Source organism: Phyllopteryx taeniolatus, chromosome 10 (genome assembly GCF_024500385.1).
Source record: "Phyllopteryx taeniolatus isolate TA_2022b chromosome 10, UOR_Ptae_1.2, whole genome shotgun sequence".
Classification (NCBI taxonomy): Eukaryota; Metazoa; Chordata; class Actinopteri; order Syngnathiformes; family Syngnathidae; genus Phyllopteryx; species Phyllopteryx taeniolatus.
The window spans coordinates 9,409,243-9,426,335 of record NC_084511.1 but is presented as its reverse complement, the minus strand read 5'-3'; the positions used below and the strand labels follow the sequence as shown (position 1 = coordinate 9,426,335).

General features: G+C 42.0%; 1 protein-coding gene across 2 annotated transcripts in view; it reads right to left on the bottom strand.

The window, feature by feature from the left end:
- The window catches only part of gfra4b (GDNF family receptor alpha 4b), a 54,656-nt gene extending 43,501 nt beyond the window's left edge, over positions 1–11,155 (bottom strand). Inside the window, exon 1 of one of the 2 annotated variants that reach the window (XM_061788419.1) lies at positions 11,066–11,155. Coding sequence is in view for 1 of the 2 variants with exons in the window: in XM_061788418.1 (XP_061644402.1) it covers positions 7,619–7,661 (43 nt within the window). In the remaining variant the exon portion in view is untranslated. Of the gene's footprint in view, positions 1–7,618; positions 7,976–11,065 lie in introns of those variants that run through there. The other variant, XM_061788418.1, reaches the window with a different exon arrangement.
- Between the last annotated feature and the right edge of the window lie 5,938 nt (positions 11,156–17,093).

The following is a 17,093-nucleotide window of genomic DNA, read 5'->3' as shown; positions in this document are numbered from 1 at the left end:
TGTTTCCAGTAGTTACACTGTTTCTGTTTGGTAAATGACAATCCTTTTATCCGTTTATAATATGGTTATTAACGCCAACTTAACAAAGAAGGGATAGAAGTTGGCATCGTAATGTTAAAATTTCACTGTAGGGAAATGTTTGCAACGAGGTTTTTTTTTCGAAAAACATCCTTGTGAAAAAATGAGTGGCCAAAAGTAGGTCTTAGCGTGCAATGAAAATTCTCATTTCACACTCAGCTAACCTGGGGGAGGGAGAGTGTCCTTGGATCTTTTGTCAGACCCCCCTCAAGAATTCTCTTCCATCTATCATCGTGAAAATCCACTTAGATGTAACAGTGTCCAGGAAAGAAGTGGAGCTCTGGCTTCCTGTGCAATGGGGTTAGGCTTGCTTGTCTGGAACACTTTTGAGTCCGAAGAATCCGAGATAATGAGCCTTTGTTTCCCTCAATTTCACAAAATGATTTTTGTTTTGTCATCTTGTCTCTGAGCTTCGTAATCAAGAGCAATGTTTGCAGCAGCTTATGGAATTGGTTTGAGTGATAATACCCCTACTTGTGATACTGTACATTTCCATAAAGATATGAGACAGAGCAAAATAGAGGCAGGTGTTCTTGATACTGATAACAGTATCGATATACACTTGATGATTAAACATGTTGAGTAAATGAAGACAGTTATTATTGTGGTTATTTGTAGGGGTTTAGAAACTGTCGAAAATGTTTGGCTTGGCTTCATTCGCTACATGAGAGGGTAAAGATATTACAATCAGATTTCAGTTTTTATGTCACTTGATTGAAATATAATTATCACAATTGAAAATACGAATACAGTTTAATTTAAAATATTTCCAAATTATTTTTAAAGTAGTGCTAGGCGTTAACACACATTTCCTTACAGATATGATACCAGGTAAAGTAGTTGCTGATACCGCTAATATTGATAGTGATACAAGAATGAAAACATTATCCAGGATAGCGATGATTGAGGATAACTTAAGAGACAGATTGAGGAAGTACCACCAGGGGAAGCCTGACACTGGATCCTGCATTTTACTAACACCGTCGATAGCACATGCACATCGAGATGGTCCTGAAACCAAACACTGTCGCCACACCACTTTTTTAGACAATAATACTAAATAAAATGGAATGTCGGGAAGGTATAAAAAAGTAACGTTAAAGAGTTATCCGGCCACAGCAATTACATGACACGTCTGTCAGTGTTTGTGCATGTAAAACGGTATCAATTCACTTGTATGTATCCGCAGACACACACCCCTAGGACTCTTTCACTGAGTGTGGGGTCACGCACTTACTGCGACAAATAACTAATGAATATGCAAATCGCTTGTGTAACCCCTCACTTATACTCTCGTACTATAGACTTTTATAATTCACATAATTAATGCCACCACACTTCAGTCGTACAGTCGGGGTAACGACCCTTGTCCTGCATGCTTCTTCTCCTGTCCTTGTCCTGTTCTAGCTTGTCCTGTCCTTCCCTCACAGGGTGTAGCACTACTGCCCCATGCAACACTCATATTTAATGTTTCATTGTTGTAGATAATGCAATGATTTACTTCTCTCATCTTGTTTACAATTAGTGCTTTGTCTTTGTTTCTCTCTCCCGTCTCGAAACTTTGTTCTGTTCGACTGATCAAGTCTGATTCTCAATAAACCTCAATTATAACACCACAGCGGAAGTTTAAAAACTCCACTGTGACACAGTAAAACTGTTCCGGCATAAAAGGGATACTGATTTTCCATTCTGCTTGACCAAACAGCCGAACAGGACAAAAAAATTAATTAATTAAAAAATTTAAAAAGTTATCCGCTGAGCCCATTTGAACTCCATCGCTAACTAAAACAGCGCCAACTACCAAAGCACTTAAGAAAGACTATGGAAGGAAATAAATGTGACAATATACTCACAGAAGTGAGGAAACACCTCACATTTTTTGTAAACATTTTAGTATATCTTTTGCATTGCCAATTTGCTAAAATATAAAGTAGTCAGTATAAAACTTGAACTGCACACTAACTGTATTGTGCACTCAAAATAACTCACCACACACACAATATTGTTCAAATTGCTGGCAACAAAAGTGAGTACACCCCTAAATGAAAATGTCCCAATTGGGCCCAGCGATCTAGACATTATTAGCTGTGTGTTGAGTTATTTTGAGGGATCAGTGATTTTATACTGTATACAAGCTATACGCTGAATGCTTTTCATTGAAACTAGTGTCATTTTTCGTCAGTGTTGTCCCATAAAAAATGATATGTTTACAAAAATGTGAGGGGTGTAGTCACTTTTGTGAGATACTGTTCCTTGTACCTCCCTGTCATTTATTGGTCATTTTCTTCTAACGCATTCAATCAATATGAAAGAAATGAGAGTAATAATCATGATGTGACATGCTTCGCACCGATGAGCCTCACTCTTGCTCCCAACTTTTTTTGTTGTGATTTAAATCACTACCTAGGCACACGATTATGCGAGGCATTGAATAATGACACCGTGAAAGGTCAGAGCAGCGAAACGGACATCAAGAGAATACGTCTCCTCTGCAGACTTTGCAGCCTTAATAATTGAATACTTTTTAAAGGCTCTGACTGGAGAAGCGAGCCAGTCCACAAGAGGAGAAGGAGAAGAGCCTTTCTGTCTCGAAAGCTTTTAACAACACTGTCACACAACAAGTGAGTGAATGTTACTAAGCTACTGTATATTGATAGCTGGAATGCAAATACTGTATCCATGATAGAGCTTTAGATCCTGCCCGTGAGACGTACATAAGGCCCTTGTTGTCTAATAATGAGACTATCCTGTTGAGCAACTATGATGCCACCTGCCTCAAGTGTAATTCATGACAAATGCCTTGCAGGAGGTCAAGCCAATATGCTCGCTAATGGCATGCTCTGCAGCACTTATGTATCACCATTAAAGACACAGATCACATCCCCTAATGTCAAAGCCATGAAGTCAAAAAATAGAGTTTGGGTTAGGCTAGGGGCTGAGGATCGACTAGAGACTCACAAGGAGAAACAGTAAACTTTACAACGTGGTGCATAAAAAGGGCTATAGAAATGAGGAAAATTATAGTCACCTTATCGTGGTGGAGGGGTTTGTGTGTCCCAATGATCCTAGGAGCTAGGTTGTCTAGGGCTTTATCCACCTGGCAGGGTCACCCATGGCAAACAGATCCTAGGTGAGGGACCAGACAAAGCACAGCTCCAGAAACCTCTGTGATGTTAAAGAATTCAGGAGGACTTTTTCCCTTTCCCGGACGCAGGTCACCGGGGCCCCCCTCTGGAGCCAGGCCTGGAGGTGGGGCTCGAAGTTGCGCGCCTGGTGGCCGGGCCTGCACCCATGGGGCACAGCCCGAAAGGGTAACGTGGGTCCCCCTTCCCATGGGCTCACCACCTGTGGGAGGGGCCATAGGGGTCAGGTGCGGTGCCAGCTGGGCGGTTGCCGAAGGCAGGGACCTTGGTGATCCGATCCCCGGCTCCCGAAGCTGGCTCCCGGGACGAGGAATGTCAACTCTCCGGCAGCGAAGGAGCCCGAGCTGGTGTGTGAGGTCGAGAAGTTACGACTAGATATAGTCGGGCTCGCCTCCACACACAGCTTGGGCTCTGGTACCAGTCCTCTTGAGGGGTTGGACTCTCTTGCACTCTGGAGTTGCCCACGGTGAGAGGCGCCGAGGAGTTGTGGGTATACTTATTCCCTCCCCTGTACGTTGGGGTTCACCCCAGGACGAGAGGGTAGCCTCCCTCCGCCTTCAGGTGGGGGGACGGGTCCTGACTGTTGTTTGTGCATATGCACCAAACAGCGGTTCAGAGTACCCACCCTTTTCGGAGTCCTTGGAGGGGGAGCTGGAGAGCGCTCCCACTATCGGCCTTTTTGGCCTGTGGGACTTCTGAGGCAGCTGATGGGTACCGGCTGACCAAGCGGAATGCATTTTTTAGTAGTCGCTGAGGTGCCTATCTCTTGCGTAAAGAGGAATAGATTTGATTACATTTAAAATAAAACAGCTATGTCATCCGCTATCCAAAAGTAGCGCTAAGCTGTGTTCATTTATGGACTACATGTGTGGCTAGAGTGCAAGGATGTTACACAGCTTGCCAGTTTCCAATATGTTCTGTGTAAGAACCTTACATAATTTCCCCTGCATTTGATCATTGTCATTTTATGAGAGATAACTGATTTCAAACAGAAGTCAAGGAAAAATTATGGCAAGCTACTGAAAGGCTCTCATAAACACTAGTCAAATGGACATAAACACTAGTCAAATGGACATAAACATTTGTCAAATGCTCTATAAAAACTAGTCAAATACTCTCATAAGCATGAGTGAAAGTCTTGCTCTCATAGGCACTACTCAAACGCTGTCATAAACACTAGTCATATATACGTTCATGTGAGCATGTCACTGGCATTCACGCATTCATGTCACTGACGCTCACGCACGCGTCAATCACATTTACGCACACGTCACTGGAATTCACACGTTCATGTTAATCATGCTCACGCATACATCGATTAGGCTCACACGCGAATAGTGTGAATTAATCTTTAATTAGGTAGTTCAATTCCAAAAGTGAAACCCATACTATAGAGATGCACTGCACACACAGAGTGAAGAATTTCACATTTAAAATATATATGTATCATTTTTATGATTATAGCACATGAAAAAAACAAATTCCCCATATTAAGAAACTAAAATATAACGTCAAAAGAAAGTTAATTAATTCAAGAAATAAAGTGGACATAAACGTGTGAATGCCAGTGACGTGTGCATGATTGTGATTGACGTGTGCGTGAGCGTCAGTGATATGAACACGTGAATGCCAATGACAAATGCGTGAAAGTGATTGACTTGCGCGTGAGCATCAGTGTCATGAATACGTGAATGGAAGTGAATTGCTCGCGTGAACGCATTCGACTAGTGTTCATCAGATCATTTGAGTAGTGCTTATGAGAGCTAGACTTTCACCCATGCGTATGAGAGTATTTGACTAGTGTTTATAAGAGGATTTGACGAGTGTTTATGAGAGTGTTTAAGTAGTGTTTATGAGAGCAAGACTTTCAGTCGTGCATATGAGAGTGTTTGTCTAGTGTTTATGAGCGCATTTATCTAGTCTTTATGAGAGCCTTTCAATAGTTTGTGTGTGTGAAAGCATTTGAATAGTAAGTGTGAGAGGTAATCTTGAATAACGTCCCTAACGGCCCCTCATAAATAACGTTCTACATTCTATTTTTTTATTGTATTGTATTGTATTGTGTTGTATTGTGTTCTATTCTATTCTATTCCGCTCTGCTTATAATATATTCTATTGCTTTTGTGTTTGTTATTTGTTTGTTATTTTTAAATAATACATTTCAGACGGAAGTGGACATAAAGGTGTGCAGTATGACTTTGAAGTTTATAGCCACCATATCAATTTGACACAATGAAATAATGCAAAAAGAATAAATACGGAAGGGTACAGATTGCATTGCAAAAGAGTCAACATTGCCTTTGTAAGCACGGCTGGCTCTTTATTGACAATTACAGTCATACAAAAGTGAGATAATAGGCCCATACAAATGTTTTGACAGATTCAACTGGCTATGTGGATGATAGCTTTACACAGAGCCTGCACTTCTCTAGGTTTTTTTTTTAAAACCATAATTACTTTTGACATAGTCTGTTCTGTTTCCATTTCAGGAATGTGGTTTATCTCAAGGTTAATTGTAGACAAGTAATAAGTGATCAATTCCACAAAATTCTCAATGGTTAACTATTTAATTAATCAGTCAATATTATTGTCAATATTTTCGAATGGAGGCGGCATGGTGAACGACTGGTTAGAGCGTCTGCCTCACAGTTCTGAGGACCGGTGTTCAATCCCCGGCCCCGCCTGCGTGGAGTTTGCATGTTCTCCCCGTGCCTGCGTGGGTTTTCTCCGGGCACTCCGGTTTCCTCCCACATCCCAAAAACATGCATGGTAGGTTAATTGACAACTCTAAATTGCCCGTCGGTGTGAATGTGAGTGCGGATGGTGTTTGTTTGTATGTGCCCTGCGATTGGCTGTCAACCGGTTCAGGGTGTACCCCACCTCCTGCCCGATGATAGCTGGGATAGGCTCCAGCACGCCCGCGACCCTAGTGAGGATAAGCGTCTCAGAAAATGGATGCATTGATGGATTTTCGAATGGAATGCTGAGAATTCAATATCCAAACCATTTGGAACACAACTGCCACCTTTCGCTACCTTTGGAACTTCTTGATGGGAATCGGTTGTGAAGTGTCTATTTTTTGCCAATTCACTTGGGATCTCCAGGGAACTCCATATCTAGCCTAAAATAATTCAGACACTCTACGTGACTGTGCTTAATTCCGTATCATTTACAGTTTCTGTGTGGACTTGTCAATGCGCGCGCCGGCGCACATTTCATGATGTTATCATGATGTTATCACGGCGATAACATCAAAGCTCGCCTCGCAGACCGCTTGCCAGGGGATCTGGTTCATTTTCATAACAGCCACGGCAACAGTAATGCAGCTTGCTCCGTCCTGCACAATGCAGGAGTTGACCCTTCACTTGATCAATGTCTGTACTTCAGGACCTCCCACAGTTGGAGTTCCAGTCAACTTGAATGCCGAATTGACTTTGATTTATGACGTTTTGGGGATTTAGTCTTTGCTCTGCGAATTGATTTTGTCAGATAAACTAATCATTGTCAAGGAATATGTCTCAATGAAGTAAGTGGTATTCCGATTCAAACATGAATCCGTAGATTTGATATTAGGCAGAATGGGTTCAGTGCATGCCCTGTGATTGGTTGGCACCCCGTCCGGGGTGTACCAAGCCTCTCGCCCAAAAGTAGCTGAGATAAGCTTCAGCTTACCCACAGCAATTTTAGGGCAAGTGCTATCAAAAATGATGGATAGATGGATGGGTGGATGGATGAATGGATGGGCTTCAATGCATCTTTCTACTGTGTCCTTAATAAATTGATGGAAAAAAAATGCAAAATGTTTATGATTACAGTATGTATTCTGCACTTTTGTGGGGTAAATGGGCTTTTAACCTCTCTGAGGTTTTTACAATGTCACAGTGGGGCAACACATGGCACACTACCTCAGGTTGTCCACCCTTGCAAAAGCGGCTTATTTTACCAAACACATGCACGTGTGGCTTGCCATTTAATTATTTATTGCATGTACGACATGGACACACTTAAAAGAAATGAGACACAACACTATATGGACTGTTGCCTCACCCTAAAAAAAAAAAAAATCAATAGTTCTTCTTTCAATTACATGGAGAGCAGGTGTCACTTTAAAGCTGCATGGGGATTTTTTTTACCGGAATAAACAGCTCAGCAAAGCATAAATAATTACCACTGTGTAATAACAATAAAACAGTGGGAGTCGATCGAAGCACTTGCGTATCCGAATACAGCAGTTTTAAATAAAAAGCACAAAGAAAGACAAACATATAGAGACAAATAAAGAGATATAAATGACTAAATGATGGTAAATATAATACATTTACGTATCTTTTTAGCGCAGTATTCATTCAACCCGCCTTACAGCTATTAAGTAATTTTAGTGACTCCAATCCACTTACCGTAAATTGTGAGATTGAGCAGATAAAGTCCCCACAGGGCCATCTCTCTGCGCCAAATGAAGTTGTTGTTGTTGTTTTTTCCTTTGGGATAATAAACGCGTGGGAACTTTCACCTTGAACCGTGGAGTTAGGTGAAGATATGTGGGTATCCAGACACAAGCATTATGATGATATTATGTTTTGCTGCTAGGGAACTGCGACGTAATCTCTCCGAAGCTGTCAAACGTTGTTCCGTCGCCTTTTAAGGTGGCACGATCGTTCCCATCAGTTGATCTGAGGCTGCGGTCGCTCGTTGCGCATTTGGGAGTCGCGCGTAATAATGATGAGTGGAAGTTTCACCGCACGCCTTCCCGTCCACAGTGGGTGTTTGCGTGTGCGTGTGTGTGTGTGTGTGTGTGAGAGAGAGAGAGAGAGAGAGAGAGAGAGAGAGAGAGAGAGAGAGAGAGAAAGAAAGAGAGAGAGAGAGAGAAAGAGAGAGAGAGAGAGAGAGAGAGAGAGAGAACTGGCTGCAATATTAGGTAGACCTGCAGCTACATTTTTTACTGGACTACTACTCTTGTAATTATAAAAGATTGTAATATAATAAATAACCCCGGCCCCGCCTGTGTGGAGTTTGCATGTTCTCCCCGTGCCTGCGTGGGTTTTCTCCGGGCACTCCGGTTTCCTCCCACATCCCAAAAACATGCATTAATTGGAGACTCTAAATTGCCCGTAGGTATGAATGTGAGTGCGGATGGTTGTTTGTTTGTATGTGCCCTGCGATTGGCTGGCAACCAGTTCAGGGTGCACCCCGCCTCCTGCCCGATGACAGCTGGGATAGGCTCCAGCACTCCGGCGACCCTTGTGAGGAGAAGCGGCTCAGAAAATGAATGGATGTAATATCATGGTTAAATTGCTCATAATGTCTTTGAGCATGAAACAGATATAAGCATTAGTGAGGCTCACTCCCTATGGCTAAATGCATTTTCCAGATACTGTATACAGATAGCCTAGTGGTTAACTTAGGACACTCGGCTCTTACCTGGTGAGAGTACGAGCCCAGCGTTGGCTGGATTCCGCAAAACACCATTATACAGACGTGTTATATCAATTTGTTGTTCATAACGAGCAATGTTTAATTAAGCTTAACCACATCTAGTGTCAGGGGCGTGCACAGATAGACCCAAAGTGGTGCTCAAGCACCAGCCCTTTTGCCCTTGGCGGGAAAAAAAAGTGCCCTTTTTGGTCCAGCACCTTCCCTTTTGGCAAGGACAATTTTCCTGGCGATAAGCATTTCGAGCTGGCATTTCTAACTCTCACTCACTACAAAACTCGCAAAAACAGGTAAGCTAATTTAACAGTTTAGCTAGCTGGTCAAACATTAAATATCATAGAATGGTTGTGATTGTGAACGTTTTAGTACAGATAAGTAACATAAGTAGGGTTGGGACGATTTATGATAATTGTCCGCACCTTTCGTTTCAGTTCATAGGCATGCAACTCTCTTTTCTTTTTCTCTCCCTCCCTCTCTCTCTCTCTCTCTCTCTCTCTCTCTCTCATGCACTCGAGAGCAGAACGTAGCGCGCAAAATCTAATGGCAACCGCCAAATGCAGACGAAGTGAAGTGGCGTTGCTAGCATTGTGGAGATTAAAAAAAGTTGTGGAAATGTTTGCGGGTATGACAAAAGAGTCAGCGCTAGGAGATGCCAGGTGCGTTATACTGTAGGTCTGCTGTCTGGGATCACTTTGCATTACGATCACAGCGAAAAAAATGTTGACAAACGTATGTTCCACTTAATAAGTACAGTCCAAATTGTGAGTATCTACGCGTAAATATAATTTTCATATCCTGAACGTGTTTATTGAAGTGTCACAATTAAAATGTCATCTGTGAAAAAGCTGTCTGCACTATGTTTTTAAAATTGAGACCACAGCAGATGAAAAATAACCTATAATGTAATGACAATTGTCAATTGTCCAGAGTCAGTGCTTCTAAATAAATAAACAAACCCCACTGAGTGATTTAATTAAAGTAGAAGACACTGGAGGAATGCAGATTCTGTTCACATTACTTTTTTTTTTGAAGGATGACAAAAAATCAATTAATTTTTGTTTTAATTATGGCTCTTTCATTCTCCATTAACCCATTAGGTTTACATCTAATTATATTTGACCAAGCGGCACGGTGGACGACTGGTTAGAGCGTCAGCCTCACAGTTCTGAGGACCTGGGTTCAATCCCCAGCCCCGCCTGTGTGGAGTTTGCATGTTCTCCCCGTGCCTGCGTAGGTTTTCTCCGGGCACTCCGGTTTCCTCCCACATCCCAAAAACATGCATGAATTGGAGACTCTAAATTGCCCGTAGGTGTGACTGTGAGTGCGAATGGTTGTTTGTTTGTATGTGCCCTGCGATTGGCTGGCAACCAGTTCAGGGTGCACCCCGCCTCCTGCCCGATGATAGCTGGGATAGGCTCCAACATGCCCGCGACCCTAGTGAGGAGAAGCGGCACAGAAAATGGATGGATGGATGGATATATTTGACCAACAGACAACAGTCTTGGCTTTTGCTTAATTGTGTTCTCTTAAGAATCATAGGCGTTACAAGGCTGTCATCACATAGCACACAGCAGTTTGTTCAGAAATAAAGTTCATTTAAATTGAGTTGACACACAACATTAAAACAATTTAGTGCAATCAATTCAATCCATCATAATCTCGCTTGTTGTTCATTTAACTTTTATAAGGTCTGAATACTTTAAGTGTTATGATTTATCAGGAAAAGAATTAATAAAAAACATTTTATTACCACTCCAATATATGTTGTGACTGGAGCAAGATTGTACGACTTGACTTGTGATTTGCTTAAACTAAATAATGAGTTGACTCGAAATTTAGCAGCGACCCGACCCAACTTGACTTGCTTGATTTTTTTTCCCACAGGGACTTGGGAATTGCTTGAGACGTGAAGGTGATGGCTTGAGAATAGCTTGTGACTCACACATATGTGACTTACTCCCACTTCTGGTACATACACATGCTGCGAAGACTCTCCATAATTTCCACTAACAACGCAGGCTAAACTTAGCTCCTCCCCGACAAACATACTTCCTTGACACCAATTATTGTACTACTTTCCTATTAAGACAGGGCTTTGGCAGCATCTTGTGGCATCTTAGGGCATTTCATAAAGAGCACCAACAAAAATAACACGAACAGGTGTGTTTTTAGCAAATACAGACCCTTTCCAAAAAAATGTAATATAATCAAAAGTATAGTTCCATAATTAGTGGAGACAGGCTTGAGCAGAGATACATGAAATGTGGGATGGATCTTGAGAGATTGGGGAAGCTTCAACTGTACAGAGGTAGGACTGATGATTTTTGTGTTTGGAAAAGGTCCAATGAAACGTGGCATGAGCTTACGATTTGGAGAGGGAGGTCACGGGAGGAGAGCCACACCATCTGACCCACCTTGTATTCCGGTGTAGGAGAGCGATGAAGATCCGACAACCGCTTGTTTTTTCTGTCCCACCGATTTAGTGCTTGCTGCCCTAGCATCCTTCCAAATAGTTTGTATCCGCCGGAGGTGCTCCCTCACCGACGGGACCACCACATGATGCTCCTGTTCCTTAAACAGAGGGGTTTAAAAACCATAGCATGCCATGAAGGGAGACATACCTGTGGCGGAGCTGGTGAGGGACTTGTGGGCATATTCGACCCACGGGAGAAAGGTGCTCCAGGAAGTGGGATTGCGTGAGGCACCGCAGCAGAGAGCGGCCTCCAGATTTTGGTTTGCCCGCTCCGTCTGGGCATTGGACCGTGGATGGTAGCCAGAAGACAGACTGGCTGCTGCGCCCACCACCTTGCAGAACTCCTTCCAGACCTGGGAGGAGAACAGAGGACCTCGGTCCGAGACAATGTCTATGTCCGTGAAGTTTGAACACATTAAGAACTAGAAAGTTAGCGGTCTCAAAGGGAGAGGGTAACTTCGGAAGGGGTACATAGATGAAAGTAAAGTGTGCCTTTCATTCGGGAATCAAGGTCCAAGGGTTTGGAGGAAGACTGGTGAAGAACAGAACCCAAGCTACTTGAGGTCCAGTGTGAAATATCCACAGTCAGTCGTGATTTGTGATGCAATGTCCAGTACAGGTGTTTGTAAACTCTGCTTTCTTAAATCCAATGTCACCGCAACAGTCTACCAGAATGTTTTAGAGCAGTGTTCCCCAACCTTCTTTGCACCGCGGACAGGTTAGGAGTCGGCATTTTTCTCACGGACCGGCTGTGGTAGCGCACAAGCACACACGTGCACACACACACACACTTGCCTCGCTTCTGCTTCCTCCTTCGCCGTTCGTGGTGCGTCCACTGTCGACGCGATGCAGGTGTGGGGCTCGGAGCTCCTCAACGAGAGTAGACTTAACTCCTTAAAAGTTCTGCCTGTGTCGAGCAGCAACCTACAACTGTATCTGTACCAGAGCGGACTTGGTGCGTGAGAGTTAACTGTTGCGATAAACCCGTATTTTAAGTAGGAATCCTGATAAAGTGTTGTTTCGTTCGCGAACGTTTCGTTCAAAAGAACAAATCTTTTCAGTAAACGTAATGAACTAAATTAGTTTATGAAATGATTTAATTCTTTGACCTCTCTCATCGTTAGCCATCCCGCTCGGACCGTAAACAGAAGCGTTCGAGTCGGCTGGCACCGGAAACGGAAGCGTTCTGTGCAGTCTCGACGCGCAGCTGGTTCGGCGGAGAAGACCCGGTCAATTTTCAAAATAAAACACGAGAATTGCAATACAACAGAAATTATATAAATTGGTCATTCTTTCTCTGCGGCCCGGTAACAACTGCCTCACGGCCCGGTACCGGTCCGCGCACCGGTGGTTGGGGATTACTGTTTTAGAGGACTTCATGATTCCTTCTGCTGAGAATCTGTCTGGAGGTGCAGATTTCATCTTCCAGGAGGACCTGGCCCCTGCCCATACCGCCAGAAGCACCAAAAGGTGGTTTGATGCCCATGCCATCACAATGCTTGACTGCCGAGCCAACTCGCCGGATCTAAACTCCATAGAGAATCTATGGGGTATATTATCAAGAGGGAAATGAGGGGCACCAGACCCAAGAACAAAGAAGAACTGAAATCTGGGCTTCCATCACACCCAGGCAATGCCACAGCGCATTGAGGCAGTGATTAAAGCAAAGGAATTCCCAGCCAAGTATTGAGGATTAACATATCGTTTTGACAGTACCATATTTCGATTGATTTAATGTGACCCTAATTTCTTGACCCTGATTTTGTGGCTTTTATGAGCTGGAAACCGAAATTATGTAAAAATAAACAAACAAATAATTGAAACTGTTTAAATTGTGGGCCCTGAATCTTTAATCTATGAAAGTTTCACTTTTTGAATGGAATTATGAAAAGAAACTTTTTCATGACATTACATTTTTTTTGGAAAGGGTCTTTAGGTCCACAGAAAAAGCACGAATTATCCCATGAATTATGGATTACTGTATTGGTGTTCCCACTCTAATATACGTCTCAGGTGTCTTCAAAGCGTGAGTAGTTTTTTATGTTAGTTTTGTGGTTAACTTTATTCTTGAATTTGAAAATGTCACTTTAAAAAATATCTCCTTTACAGTTAAGGTTTTATAATGGCATTTTTTTTTCATGACATTATTGCCTCTGGTAAAATTGTTATGAAATTAGATTAATTATTCCTTACTACTGCTTTAATAACTAGAGTTTACTCCTATTAAACTAAATGTCACCCAGTGTTGTTCTATGAAACTCACTCATTCTATGTGGGTTTTGCATCTTTTTAGAGTAAAAGGCGACTCGTTTCTGTAGTCCTTGATCGGTGTTTCATAGTGTGTTTCTGTGGCAGAGAAGTGAAAGGAAACACAAGGTGCGCTGACTGTCTGGGTTTGATGCACATCTTATTTGGAGGTCATCTGTGCGGTTGATGAGTCGTGGTCTTACATGCGAAAATTAAACGCCACGCATGCAAACAAATGCACACACACGCACAGACAAACACACACGCACAAATACCTTCATGAAATGTAACTGACTTCTCAGAAGAGGCAGATTTGGGGCGAACGTATTTCAACGTAGGTTTCCAATGCAGTTTTGAAGCTTCACAGTCCAAACTCATGCTGACAGTTCACCTCTAATTGGTTGTACAATAATATGCGGGCAGTCGTCTTTTAGTGGGATCCCTTTTCAGGTCACATAGCTGTAGGTGGTGAGCAGCCCAAACTGGCCACGTTCACCTTCATGTTGTCAACAGAAAACAGAAAATTTTAAAAAGGGCGTCGTTTCGGCTCTTTGTTTATGACAACCTTATCATTTCTATGTTAAAAAAAAAAGCGTGTTAAGTGTTCATTCTGGGCATGTGCGAGTATCTCACAAACAAAACAACAATGGTGGACTGAGCCCTGCCACGAATAGCATAAACCCACAAGTAATGGACGCCCCAACCAAAAGTGTTTCCAAGTGTCTATACCAATGGTCTAAAATGTAACTATACAACAAACTGTGATCCCAAAACAGATTAATATGATCCCAAACTCATTTAACAGTAGCCTAATAATAAATGCCTTACAGATTAATTAGATTTTGAAAAAAACAATGAATCAGAAGTGCCTGTTTCCATGCTTCCACTAACAACCCATGCTAAACTTAGCTCCTCCCCAAAATACAATGCTTGTCCCTCAGTCGAGATGTAGCACTTGAATATGCTTCCATGACACCAATTACTACTTTCCTATTTAAACAGTGCTTTGGCCGCAACCTGTTGCATCTTAGCATATTTCAGAAAGCGTAAGTAAGAGTAGGTGAACAAGTGAGTTTTTCGGCAAATAGCTGGGAATCTCATTACCCTTGGCAAAAGCAGGAACTAAGAGATTCCAGAATTAGCACCATGGGTGACATGAACCATTGCTTGAGGCTCATTGGTTGAGCAGATTCATCATTGTAACGCGTGATAATACACGGCTGGTAATGACACAAATAAACACGTTATAACCTTAGCTTAGCCAGTTGCTGTACAATGTTATACAGAAATACCCCAACACATTGTTTTATTTTTGGAACATTATTTGTTATTTGTTTTACCAGTTGGTCTATTTGAGATCAAGATCTTTCTTACAAAAGAGACCTGGGAACAGCAGACACAGAACATAATAAAGAACAACAGAAATAAACATTTAAACTCTCCATGATTACTGAATGAGTCAAATTTGAGGGTAGATTGTAATTCGTTGGAGCAAAATACCTAAAGCTGGATCTACCAATGTTGGTGTCTATCCTTTATTTGCTTAAAAATCCACCTATTTGTGGCTTTCTGGCTTATTTTTTGGTGCCTAAATCCTGGATAATAGTAGTAATAATTGGCATAGTAATTGGTTATTTTTAGCATCTCTGTGTGATGGGGAGGAGTTAAGTTTAACCTGGGTTGTTAGTAGAAGTTCTTGATTCTACACCGCCTTTGTATGTTTTTGCTCTGCTTCAATCAAAATTATATTAAATTGCTTTGGGATCTTAGTTTGTGTATTAATACAAGCAATTCTATTTTATTTATTTTTTTGGTGGGGGGAGGGTCAATTGCTCATGATAGTGCTCTGTCCCTATTTCTGTAATCCACAGTCTTCACTTACCTGCAGCAGTCCTGAGTCTACCCTTGGATAAAATGTGCTTCCTTACTGTAGCCAACAACAGTTGTTGTGTTGTTCCACCTGAATAAACGAAACAATGGTTTTGTTAGTTTGGTAGTTAGTTGTTTTTTTTAACAGTTTCCTGCAGTCCTATTTTGAAATACAAAATCAATTGCTCCTGAACTGAGCTGAATAGAGCTGAGCTCAGCTTTATAGCTACTGAGTGACAATTACATTACTGTTGCAAACAGTAGGAAACAGTTCTGTAGGTTTGTATGGATAATGTCTGGAAAATGCATTTGTTGCCAGTGCACAAACACTTGGCCCGCATGGATGGGCAAATAAGTCCCTGGTCACTACTGACCACCAGAGCTGCACGGCTCCATTTGCAGAGCTGCTCGCTGTTTTGAAACAGACAGGAATTGATTTTTTTCAGTCTCTCTTGTGCTAAAAATTCCAGTTTTGCACCATCTGTTCATTTTATGCTTCAGAAGCCCTTTTCGTTCGTTCATCCATTTGGAGTTTGTTGACAGACCACCTTTAGTGCGTCTCTCCCTAACAGGCAAGCACAAAATGGAGTTTCCAGATGATCCATGCAAACAAAGCTGTCCAGCAACAGATAACAAAGGGTCAGTATGTCGGAGCATCCAGACTCGGAGTGTGTGTGCTTTACTGCATGTGTGTGTGTGTGGGGGGGGGGGGGGGGGAGGGGGGGGGTCCAAAAGGATGATCCAGCTGTGTAGTAAAGACAGCGAAGGCCTCTATAGAGATGTTCTTGCCTACTGGTGTTATCTTTGCTGCCATTCATCTCTTCTTTAAACTGGCTGGCTGCATTTGCTCGATCCTTTTGTATACAGTATACAGTAAGTAAGTACGGAAGTAAATAAATAAATAAATAAATACTGTTCATATACACTGTATTTCAAGTTCCTGTGTTCACTTTTTGCTCACTCAGACTGCTACTGTAATGTATCTGCACCTCAGCCATAGTTTTTAATTAACACGCTTGTGACAACAATATACTGTATGTGACAGTGCATTAGCATCTCTGTGAGGATACTGTTAAGTTAAAGAGTGGGAAGAGGTGTTTTATAAGTCCTTAAAGAGCAACTGTGCTCAGTGGTGACCTTTTACTATATAATATACTATATGCAATTTGCAGCTTATGCAGTTGAGATCAAGAGTAGATTTAAATTTTAAAAAAATAAAAAATGCTAGCAAACAGTCCCCCCCCCCCCCCCCCCCCCCCCCACCCCCTCCCAAAAAAAAATCAAGGCATCACAAACTGTGGTGCACACAACTGCAGAAGCGTGAGACTGAAGGTGAAATGGTCTGGTATAAGAACTACACATTTGTTTTTCCCCCTAATTCTGATTGTTTCACACAAAAGAATTCCTCTATTACAGGAATTTCCAAACTGTGTGAGGCCCACACACCGGAGGTTAAATATGAACATTTCCTCTTTAAAACCATTTATAACTCACTTGATTGTGTTCACATATCAAAACAATCAATTTTTAGGCTATAAACAGGCTTTGCATAGGGTTTTCTTTTAAGGGGATGGGTCAAATCTGTCAGGATTTTGACAGTGGAAATGGTGCTGTTTTGGCAGTTATTTTAAGCCAATGAACAACCTTTTGACCCTGAAAAAACAGGGTTCAGAGTGCAAGATTTTTGGAAGAAACACCATTAGTCTTGAAGTACATGCGTATTAAGAGTTTAATTTAATATTGCATGCACAAGTACGTAACAATGGCAGACCAGAGAGCCCTTTCACAAATTGATGGAATTGTATTATTTACACGTGTCAGTGTTTTGTTTGAAGGTCAGAAGGTGGAGGACC